The following is a 12,331-nucleotide window of genomic DNA, read 5'->3' as shown; positions in this document are numbered from 1 at the left end:
TACAAGTATGTGTATGTATTCCTTTAACCTTAAATAAAATAAAATAAATAAATAAATAAAAATAAAATAATAATAATCTTAATGTATCCTGTAGTGTATTTTCAAATCTTGCAGTATCTGCATGTTTAAGATTAGAGAGAAGAACTCAATGAAGTTTCTCCTTATGTTCGAGATGAAACCCGATTTCAAAACCGGTTAGGATTTTAAAACTTCTGCAGTCTGAGCCTGGCTTAAGCATAAAAGATTTAACATACCAGCTGGAAAACTCAAGCACAAATATTTAACCAGAAAGAGTTACTCAGGAAAATAATACCACACAAACTAAGTGACATTACAAGATCACTAACAGTTACACAACTGAGAGTTGATTTAAAAAAAAAAAAAAAAGTCTGACAGACCGGTTTAAGTCCCAGCTCACACAACGTTAATTGAAAAATGGAAAATGAAACAAAGTTATCTCAAATTACAATCATTTCCCCTGAACTGCTCTTGATGTCAAATGATAAAAAATGTTCACAATTACAGCCACAGGCACATTTGGCGAGAACTCATCCTGCAGTAAATGTCACTGGAAACTGACCCCAAGCTCTGGAAAAAAATAGTCTCACATTGAATCAATATCTGTTTCTGTAGAACGGTTCCAAGATAAAAATGTGCGGTTAATCAAAGATCCCTATGGAAAAAAGCCATGACAGCAACAAGTGTGTCTCATATGTGCCAGCTGCAAGTTATTAGATAAAATGACAATCAACCACAAACAGATGAAAGACTTCTTTTCAAACATGTAATCATATTCCACTGAAACCTGCTGCTACCTTGAAGATAAACACGGATGCCAACGTTTATCGAGCTAGAAAGGAATATCCTTCTCTCTCTTCAACACTTGTCGAGGCTATAGGAGTTTTCGTGGCTGAGAAATATTCACTGAAATTAGGAAGGTTCACGGCAGGGATAATCACCCGCTGTGTTTTTTCTTATAAGACTAATTATTTCAAATGACAGGTCACGCCGTTTTCATTAGGAAAAGGAAATGTGATTTGTTGCGAAAGAAAAACTGCCACAGACGAAGTTAAGCTCACAGATATGTAAGTAGAACAATCTGATGCAACACCAACATCATACCGTATGATAATCATAAAGAATGCACTAACAGTAAATTACTGCTGAATTATTAAGGGAAAAGGGTATTTACAAAAAGAAAAGAGAGAAAGAAGACTTTAAGAAATGTCAGACATAATGTGGGGCTGAAACTAATGATTATTTTCATTGTCGATTAATCTGTTGATTATTTTCTTGATTAATCGATCAGTTGTTTGGTCTCTAAAATGTCAGAAAATTATGAAAAATGTCGATCAGTGTTTCCCAAAAGCCCAAGAGAACATCCTCAAATGTCTTGTTTTGTCCACAACTCAAAGATATTCAGTTTACTGTCAAAGAGGAGTAAAGAAACCAGAACATATTCACATTTAAGAAGCTGGAATCAGAGAATTTTGACTTTTTTTCTTTAAAAAAATACTCAAAACAATTAATCAATTATCAAAATAGGTGCAGATTCATTTAATATTTGACAACTAATCGATTAATCGTTGCATCCCTATATATTTTCATTAGATATTTAGATTAAATAGTATAAAATTAGGACTGCATTATGAATTCATTTGATTTTTCTTGATTATTTTCATGATTTATCCAGTGAATGCCACACCGCTCTAACGCCCAGGGCGATATCTTTAAATAGCTTGTTTGGTCCAACTTACAAATGCAAATGCAAATTCACACAATTGAGAAGCTGGAACCAATTAATTTATTCATTTTCAGTCAGGCGACTAACTGATTACATGATTTTTTTTGTTTCTAATTATGATAACAACCTCCCGGACCAGACCATATTTAGTATCAGATATCACACTATCAATGTTATATTATTCATTACTGATTCTGCTTGATAGTGAAATAAACCAACAGTGCATACCACTGGTATCAACGCAGATACTAAATAAATCATAACCTTATTAAAACAAATTCTTCCATGAAATTAAAAAAAAAAAAAACTTGAATTCAATAGAAGAGTGATTATTAAAAACATCTGTAAGAGGAACAGGATAAAAAAAGACCAATTCCTGCTGCTATTCTAGTCACAGTATGTATTTAGAACAAACTGAACTGGTTTGGGGTTTAACAATGACTGGTAGCCAAACAGACTGATGGTAAAAAAAAGAAAGAGGCCCTCTGGCTCGGACTGCTTAAAGAATTTGCAGCCCACTCATGTATTACAATGTCTTGTGGATAAGCACATTACAATATGTGCTTCAGGCCCTGAGCTCTGTGTGGAGATGGGTCCTTGTCATGTCATGGGGACAAAGACTATTGTATAACAGAAAGACGCTTTAAGGCGTCTCACAACAAAAGCCTACAAGCAGAGGGTTCACATTTAAGGGCATCGGGAGGGAGGCCTCGGAAAATATAGGCCAGCAGAGCAGACTTATGCAATATAGAAACAGAAAAATGATAAGGGATGCACAATTAATCAAAATTTATCTGGAAATCGCAGTATGGCCGACTGCAATGTTTAGGCAAAATATTTGTTAAAGTCGAAATGTGTGTCAAAATACCATTTTAAATTAAATGGTGCTGCAGAGATGTCCTGGTCTACACATCATATTCTACAGACTTAAGAAAACTTTGTTTGGTACAGATCCCTGCAAAAATCACACCATAATCATTTTAATATGTTTTTGAACGAAAATGGGAATAATGATGTAAAAATTATCATTCCATCTAATATCACAAATCATATTGTAATATCAGTCAAAATAATCACAATTAGATATTTTTTTCAAAATCGTTCAGACCTATAAATGATTATGTACCATAAAAGGTGCAACAAATACAAGTTTTTTATTGAAACTGCATTTGAATTTTTGTTTCATATTTATTTGCTGAAGGGGAAATTTGTGCGTGTGAGTTTAAGATGCATACAGTACGTACGAGATGATTTTGTCACAATGCATTTGGAGGCCAGTCTTAGTTCAATATGCACAATGTATACACAGTGTGATGTGGAAACTTGAACCATCCAGTGTACATACTCTGAGAATAAAGTTTTCATTGAAGTAGGAGACGTCCTGTATCGAGTAGTTAAAATTGTGAAATGAAAAATATGCTTGCATAAAGATAGATTCAGATTTTTTATGCATTTTTAAACATTTTATGTCGTAAAATCTAAAGAGGATCTTTAAACTACTGTTTATCAGCTTCTCTGAAGCAGTGATACAAAGGTAATATATTTTTCCTGTCTGGTTTAATAGATCAAAACAAATTGTCTCTGTGGCATAAAAAAACATCAATTATTTCTAGACATTCAACATCAAGTCTTTTCAGATCATCATACTGTTGTGGTTGCCACCCACAATGCCCTGCTCCTAGCTCTGGGACATCAAACAAACGTATGAAAAATGTACATACATTGCACTGTCGAATTACAAACACATCAGAACCCATAAAAGGTAAATTGGACATATAAGTCATTTGTAGTTTTGGGCAAGATTGGATTTTGGTAGCAATAGAGCCTGGGGGCGTTAAAACAAATCCAATTTCAAATCCAATTTTTTCCATAATTTTGCCACCCTAAACCCAATGAAGCATATCTATTATTTTACCACTATAAACATGCTGGTTTTGAACACACCCTAACTGTTCTCCATGTTTCTGATTTGCCCCCATGACTAGCTGGCACTGTTAAGCTTGCTGCCCCATCTACCCTCCATAGCTGTATTTTGTTTGCCCTGCCTGGCTTTCCCCTTTGTTGCAGTGACAATGGTACCAATTTCCCCTATTGAACTGTTGCTATTCCATTCTTTTATGTATTAAATGGCTCAGTTTAACCTCCAAACATTGCTTTCCCCTGAACCTTCTCTGCTACTTACTGTCTCACTACTATTGTGTCCTATGAAGAATCCAACCCATATTCTTACTGCTAAAACGTAGCTGCAGCTTCACCGAACCAAACCTTGCATCTGAAAACAATCATTCATAAAGTCCACTAAATTTATTACGTCTTGATGGGCAATACTACTGCATAATACGTGCAATAGAAAGGATGTGGTCATGAAAAAAAATCTGCTCCAAGTTCCTGGTATACATGGTACACAAAGGCCAAACGTGGCGTCGCCCTGCTCTGTCAGCCAATACATCTCCAACAGGAAGTTATTCTTTGTTGTTTCCCAAACAACCAGAGCTAAATTCCTTCCCTAAATGTCCTTGACGCGACAAAAAAAAAAAATGGCAAGGACTGGCAGCCAGGCTTTAGGAAACAGTACTCGATAGTGGGTGGGTGACCCTTTCTGATCTCTCAATCATCCTCCCACTAGGTCCTGTGGTTATTTTGAAGTGTGGGATATTCATGGCCCAGGATAGGGCAATGGCTGCTCCCATCCTGCCTTTCAAATGGACGGAAGCAGGTTGGAAATGTATGCTGCTCACACGCTGTGAGAAGAAGGGTTTATTTACTGTGCAAAAAACGTTTCTATGACATAATAGGCATCGCAAAAACAATAACTCTTTGAGATTTATGAGTCTCAAGGGCTTGAAAAATAACCCAAACCCATTATTGCATTGAATTCTGAAGGTCTATCTGAGCTCACGGAAGCTTTATGATTCACTAAGACGCTTTTCCAGAGAAATTCACAAAGAATTAAAAATAAAAATACTGCACGTTAATATCTTTAGCAGAAGCGTTGTTGTACTGTACACTGTACTAGGTAAACAACTTATATGGTTACATCATTCTAGGAACGTCATGGAACATTTAGAGTGCATCCAGGTTCATGTTATATTATGTTATGATCAGTGAGATAAAGTCTTAACAAGATGAGTGGATTACACCCAACGCCCGAGGTATCCCAAGATAACAGAGCTAAAAATACCTCTTCTTCAAAACAGGATGACGGTCTTTTTTTGTCTAACAACAATAATAACCCAGTTTCAAAGGTAGGTGTTGGGATTTCCTCTAAAAACTGCTACTTGGATTTTTTAGGTTTCTTTTTCACACCAACATTGAAAATGAAAATTGTGTGTTTAGAGCCTCTATAATTTAAAGACAAATTTGAGTCATCCCTTAAAAAAAAAAGAACACTGAAAGCAGTGTAGATTGTCTCTACCTTTAAGTATATATAAAGCAAAATTTTGCTTATTTTTGTGATGCTCTTATTTAATCACAAGTGGGCAGAGCGCAGATTAATCACACACTCACAGTACTTGCTGCTGGTACAGACGTGCCACATTTCTACAGCATGGTACGGTACGGTTCTACTCAATTCCACTTTTTTTTATTCACTTGACCCAGATTTTTAACTAAATGGCAGCCCACAAAACTACACTGTACACCGCACCGTACACTACGTTGTGTATACTCACGCTCATGCAGCCGTGGTGTAGTTTGTTTATAGCCGAACGTTAGCTTTTTACTCCTGACGATTGCATTGACACTTACAAAATCATCTGTAGAGATTATCTTGCAAAACAAATTATATAAGTATCATAAACGTGTGTTTGCCACAGAGCTTATTTTCTGCAATAATCCAAAACCCAATTCAAAAATCCTATTGGCTTTTTGTCGAGGGAACCAGGACAATGCTAGCTTCCTGGTTGGCCTACAAAAATGCGTCCCCCTGGAGCTCTTTATAGTGTCTTTGTCATTGTCTTAGTGACAAGGGACATCAACAGACGTCCTTCAAGATGAAGAGCCATCTCCCTCATCAATATGCCATTCTGTGTGCTGCCCTTTCACTAGGACGTGATAATAAAATGTCTGTCAGACAGTACAGCAACTTGTCAAACAATATCAAAAATGTCCTTATATGTAAATATGTTGAAAATGTGTACAAGTTATTACAATTTAAAACTGTTTTCACACAACTCGCCCGGCTGCTACACATCTATTTGAATATACTGATATGCAAATACTCTTTCACCATTTAAACAGAAAGTGAAGTGTGTCCTTGTTTTGGAAATGTAGCATGCATACTGTATTACAAATTAAACTGTTCACTCCAGAAATGTAACGTCACAGCTCAAAGAGCACCACGGCCAATCATTTGTGTTTTCCCAATTTGTGCACTCACCATGGGGTCTTTTTGAACTTTGAAGCCATTTGGCAGTGTCTAGCAGTTATCTATTCAAAGCCAAGCAGGCATAACATAACAGTGGTAAAAGAGTTATCCTGTTATTAAGTTGTGAGCTGGGTTGAACTGTTTTAACTCTGAACAAAGATGAAATAAGTCAGGCTCCAAGTCAAATAGATCAGTGTGATTTAAAAACAAACGTGCGGAGGATAACATACCTGTAACAGGAAACATTTATTAATAATTCAACCTTGTTGTGATGCTTCTGCATGAATCACTCACGACAAAACACAAGCAATGCCAACTGCTACTATTATGAATGATATACTGACTGTCTGACAGCAGTAAAGGATTGCTGTACACTAAAGTGGAAGTGTCTCAACCATGAAGGCAACCTAAAACAGAAAGGAGACTGGAAAAGATAACGATTACAACTCTCAACCAAAAGGTAACTGGAGGAGGTGGCTGCTCACAGCTGATGAGTGGACATTTACCAGGCCTGTGGAAAAAGGTAAGCCCTACGCAGCGGCAACACGGCAACCCAGGAGACCAAGGATCCAAAAGAAGGAACAAAACATCCTCACAACTCTCACACCCTACTCAGGTGTCAAGCACAGCCTTCAGCAAGAGACTGATAAATGGATCAAGTCAAAATGATACCGAGACACTGGTGTTCTGCACTATTTCTGAAAGAATAAAATGTGCACAGCAGCAGTCTGTTCTTTTTTGGATAGTAATGTTCAAGTGTGTTTAAATGTTCAAACTCAAAAAATATTTTTTTACTGAGGCAATTACTTCCTGAAACAATAAATATTGTACCAATTCTGCTCAATTCGTCTTCATATGGTAAACAGGATGCAGGTGTTACCACTCACTGTGGTGGCAGCTGCACAGAACATAAAAACTGTAAGATATAGACATACATTACACTGTTCTGTATTTTTCTGTTTTCATAACCTATAATCCCATAACCTTGTCCATAACTGTCTCCTAAAAATGACGTCCCCATACAGCCAAACTGTGTTCTAAAGTACGTTTGGAAGGAAATGTATTTTGTTGCATATGCGTTCGTCTTTGACGTATCACAAATACGTTTTTAAGTCCGTAGACGAACGCAGCAAATGATGTAGTACAACGAGAGACTCGCAGAGCAGGTGATGTAGTATATCAAGCGACCATTAATGAGAGTTACTTTAATAATAACGTTATTGAAAGTTACGTGGTATAATAAAGAGTATGACAAGTGAGAAAGTCCACTACTGGCGGGCAGGTGGGGAGCTGGATGGCTCAAACAAACATAGGACTTTTACCCAGAAGACTATTCGTGTCCTGTGTGAAACGTAGCCATTTTGAGCCAGACCATGATGTTTTTTTACTAAACCTAACCCAGTAGTTCTGTTGCCTAAACCTAACTAAGTAGTGTAGTTGCTTTTTTTGTTTTGTTTTTTACATAATTGAGAATTCAGTTTAGTTTTATAGGAACGTAATTTTATGGGACACAGGGTTGAGTCGTAAAATTTAATTTACAGAGTGTACTATCAACTATCTACTATCTGCATAAGCTAATTTTTTTACAACCTACAGCCTTCAACTCTCACCATTGTCCAATAAAGAAATCTCTGGATCTGACAAGTCAATCTATTTCCTCTTTGTTCAACCAGTCTTGCATGGAGGAGCTGCTGCAGCATCCGTGTTGTTCCAGGTTTTAGGTAGCGTGCAACCGGGTTTCTTTCCAAATTAAGCATGAACCAGCTTCAAGACTCTTGGTCTGAATGATGTGGCCTGGGCCTGGGGGGGGGAATCGGAGCCAGCAAATCAGTGGAGCAGCCATTTTCCACTCCATTAATAACATAATGAGGTGACCACGAAGTGCCTAATACGATCACTTAGACCCCTTAACGGTTAAAGCACCCTGCAAAGACAGGGTCCAAAGAGCAGTCGCTATGGTACCCACAGCACACGGTCACATATACTAATGTCCCATCATGGCACCTGCTGTCACCAAGAACTTAACAAAAATCTAACTGTAGTCTGGCACTGAAAAAAAAAAAAATCACATGGTCTGTTTTATGCTGCATTTTGTGTTAGATATGTACATAAAGGAGATAATCTAAGAAGTATTTGTTTAAACTTAAAGGGATAGTTCAGGTGTTTTGAAGTGGGGTTGTATGAGGTACTTGTCCATAGTAGGTGTATTACCTACAGTAGATGACAGTCGGCGTGTCCCAAGCATCAATAAACAAACAGGAGCACCAGCACCGGAGCAAAGCAATACAGTGCTGAAGACGGGGACGGCAGAAAAACATAATTTAGCCACCTAAAAGAAAAACTCACCTAAAAATTGGATATCCGTTTAAGTGTATATTTAGAATATTTTCCGACGGCGAACTGAACTGAAAGTGAAACGTATCTATACTGTTTTGTTTTTGTCATCTGAGCCTGCTGGCTTTGGAGAGCGCATAGATAAGTTTCACTTTCAGTTCAGTTCCCCGTCGGAAAAGATTTATCTTGCTGTCAGGCGGCCCTTCCCAATGGGGAACTGAAGCTCTTATCTCCATCTATGCTTTCACCAAAGCCACAAGACTCAGTAATTTTACCTCGCAGAACATGGGGGTTGCTGGTCTACCGCTGCCTCGATCGGTTAGTTTGATGAGCAACTACCATGTTCAGCAGGTAAAATTGCTTTTTTTTTTTCTTCAATGGAATCTGGTGGCTTTGGCAAGAGTGTAATCCTGTCTGCTCCTCCAAACTGGGGGCGTGCCGACCGCCATCTACTGTAGGTAATACACTGACTATGGATAAGTACCTCATACAACCCCGCTTCAAAACACCAAAACTATCCCTTAATGTGTGCCATACAGATGAAACCTACAGTGCCAGCACCAACTCCTCAATTCTTACCTTGTGAATAAGATTTTAAGGTTGTAAATGCCTGTTGCGGGTATAGAAATGTTTAAGCTAATAGGCAGGGTATGGCATTAGATGGGACAAGCATTGACTATACTATACGGTAGGTTCTTGGCACCAACGATGCTGCCCCATCCTCTGCATAGTCTGATAGGCGTTAATGACATTATGATTATATAGACTGATGAAAAGTAGTGTTGGCAAAGGCTTAACATACTGTCGCTTCTGCTATTTTTATTGTGCACACTGTGAGTGGGTGACTTTACAGAGAACAATTAGCGGGAACATGGGAGAGTCCAAAGCGTCAAAAACAGAAAGACTATGTTCAGTAATAACAAGTGTGGTTTGTTGTTAATACAGACGGTTCAGAGCTAAAGACAATAAACTTAAACTGCAAAGTATACTGGTTTGAAATGACTGATGGAGCAAATTATTATTATTATTATTATTATTATTAAGCATTAAGTGTACAGTCAAGATTGAATCACTAAATGTTGAAGGTTTTGGGCTCAGAAGTTTTTTTTTTATCACGACTAAGTTATAAATTTGTATTGCAGACATGTAACAGCACTGGGAATGGATCACACCACTCCTCTCCCACAGCATCACACATCATGTTGGAGTTTGATTTTGCACACAGGATATTGTGGTGACTCAGCAGGGGTTTGAATCTCAACGCCTGCAAGCCAATAGAAACAATCACTCCTTTGAACGTCTCCATGGTAGCCATATACTTATATTGATCCCCATTTAAGCACTCAGTAATCCCACAGTATATCTAAGTGACGGGCTGAAAACTAACAAAAAAGGTCAAAAGGGGGGGGTTTTGACCTTCATTTCACATGCATTGACTGCACTGATTTCAAAGTTTCAAAAGGAGTTTAAAGACGATCATTTTTCAGTTTTCAGTTTGTTGTTATTTGGGGGGGGAGACATCATTGGAGGTTCTCAATTCTGTGCACCAATGTTTTGTTTATGCTTGTTTACCTTATTTAGTCCTGTGTAACTTAAAATTAGGACTGTCCTCAACCAAAAAAGATTGTAGACAATTAACACACATACGATTTTGTCGACTAATCGATTAGTGGATTTAATTGACAGATCTGTTAAACTGAGTTTCTCCACAAAGAATCACACAAAAGCACCACTTTAAATCTTGTGTTCACCAGAGATGTGCTCATAAGTTTCTTGGAAATAAGTCATTAAGCATGAAAAAAAGCATAAAAAAGGACTAAAATCAAGTAAAGAAACGTCAGTCGGCTGAGACCAAAACAACCGACTAAGCGTCTAAGAGAGGGCAGACCTACTTAAAATACAGCATAATACATGTTCTATAAATGATTCATGCTACCAGGCTAATTAGGGCACAACTGCATTCATTTTTTATATTAACAGTATTTTTTTGTGACGCAACAGCATAGCTCTAGGGATAGCAATGTCTGTCGGTATTATACAGACGTTCATGATCCGCATCCTCTGGGGATCATGAATGAAGCCTACTGTCTGATGAGCCGCCAGGAAATGATAGCGCAGAAGAAAACCTCACTTGAGCCTTGAGTGAGGCGGTCCACACAGCTGGAATGCAATATAACCGTGTCCAGTGGATGTTAACCATCCTATTAGTACAACAGGTTCATGATAGTTTATCGAGCTGCCACTGGAAATAGTTCTCATCGACAATAGTTGTTATTATCAGCCTTCAAAATGTTATATCTTGAGAACTGTCTTTCTACAGTGACTTAACTATCTTGCACTTTTTCAACATATTGAATACCAGTCATGAACAGTACTGCTATAGGCTGTGCTCATGGAAAGTGTTGAATACATCTGCCTACATGATCCACAAAAAGACCCCAGAAGACTTCAATAGAGCACCCAGTCTCTGTCACCTTCACTTCCAGTAAACATAATACCCATCTGCTGTATTTCCACTCATTTTATTCATGTGTGGTTGACAAGATGAGTCACGAATGAGATATAATATTAAATGTGCATCATGGGCATCAAGAAATAGCTTTACTGTTAAACATTACTGTTTCATAATAAGCCTCCCTGTTGATGTTCATGGAAAAAGCTTCACCAGCTGGTCAGGGAATAACAGGGGACCTGACAATACACAACATGAGTCATCAGCTGGGGTTAATATATAACTATTTAAAAACGTGGGACAAAAAAAAACATAAAGGCAAACAATTGAATAAAAGTTAAAACTCAAAACTCAAAATGATTACAGTAGAGTAACACTGATCAATATGGAGTGTACATTTAAAGTAAGTATCACAGATAAAAACTGCAGTGTTGCTGAACATTCATTTTTGACCACTCTCACACAAGTGCAATAACAAAAAACTTCAACAATATTTCCACTATGGCCTCTGTGGCATAATATCCATGTCTCCATTCATAAGTGTACTGTACTTAAGACTACCTGAACTACAACCATTGACCAAGCCAGTTGCTAGGAGCTGCAGGAACAAAAAAAGGACCATCATTTACCTTTAAAAGGCTGAGAATAGAAACAAAGACAGCTTGTTCTCTAATTTACATCTCACATCTCACAGAACTGACGTCCACCTGTTCCACCTTAATATTACGTGAACACCCACTCGACTGAAACAGAGCGCACTCTCCATTCAGAGACCAAGCGACAGTGAAGCAGCAGCCACTGTCGCTTGGTCAGTATCTGCTTCAAAACACACCAGATTAAAACCACGGTGAAACTAACAGCATTCAATCCAGCACACACAAAACACACCACATCCCTGCCGCTCTCCAACAAACAGATAGCAGCGTGTATGCGTTTTCTTACCGTGTAAAGCCCAATCCTGCACAAGGCAAGGGAGAGCTGCATGTGCTCCGACATTGTGCTCAGCAACAAGCGTAACCCCCGGCAACAAACAAGCCAAGCCTCTGGAGTAAATGAATGGATGGAGGAGGATCAAGAGTAGCTGAGCACAACATTGTCAGGTCAACAACATGAGTCCAGCCCTTCAGCGTCTCACTGTCAGCAGCCCATGTCCACAAGCCATTTCTTTTTTAAATCGGTGCTTTACAGAGGGGGGTTTTGTAAGCGTGCAGATGAGCGTGATTGAGGGTTGTCTTGTGTTTACCCCCCGTATTCATTCATAGAAAGATAAAAACACTATTGCCACAAGGATCAGCGGACAGACACAAGCTTGAGATTAGTTTGTGGGGATCTTTCTCTCAGAGATTAAGGGCTCAGTGACAACTAGGGATGCAGAATGAGACTGCAAATTGGATTAGTCACCATTACCCACCCACACGATGCCCATACTGTACAC

The 12,331-nt window shown here is 38.3% G+C and overlaps 1 protein-coding gene across 4 annotated transcripts in view; it reads right to left on the bottom strand.

Annotated features, from left to right (window-relative positions):
* The window catches only part of LOC141769806 (ADP-ribosylation factor-like protein 15), a 139,881-nt gene that overhangs the window by 116,164 nt on the left and 11,386 nt on the right, over window positions 1-12,331 (bottom strand). The window contains exon 1 of one of the 4 annotated variants that reach the window (XM_074639236.1): window positions 11,839-12,065. The exons of the other annotated variants lie outside the window; for them this stretch is intronic. Coding sequence (XP_074495337.1) covers window positions 11,839-11,892 — 54 coding nt within the window. The 5' untranslated portion in view covers window positions 11,893-12,065. Of the gene's footprint in view, window positions 1-11,838; window positions 12,066-12,331 lie in introns of those variants that run through there. 4 annotated transcript variants of the gene reach the window in all.

This window comes from Sebastes fasciatus, chromosome 6 (genome assembly GCF_043250625.1).
Source record: "Sebastes fasciatus isolate fSebFas1 chromosome 6, fSebFas1.pri, whole genome shotgun sequence".
In the NCBI taxonomy this organism is placed as follows: Eukaryota; Metazoa; Chordata; class Actinopteri; order Perciformes; family Sebastidae; genus Sebastes; species Sebastes fasciatus.
Note: the sequence above shows the minus strand (reverse complement) of the source record. Positions and strands in the feature narration are given on the sequence as shown.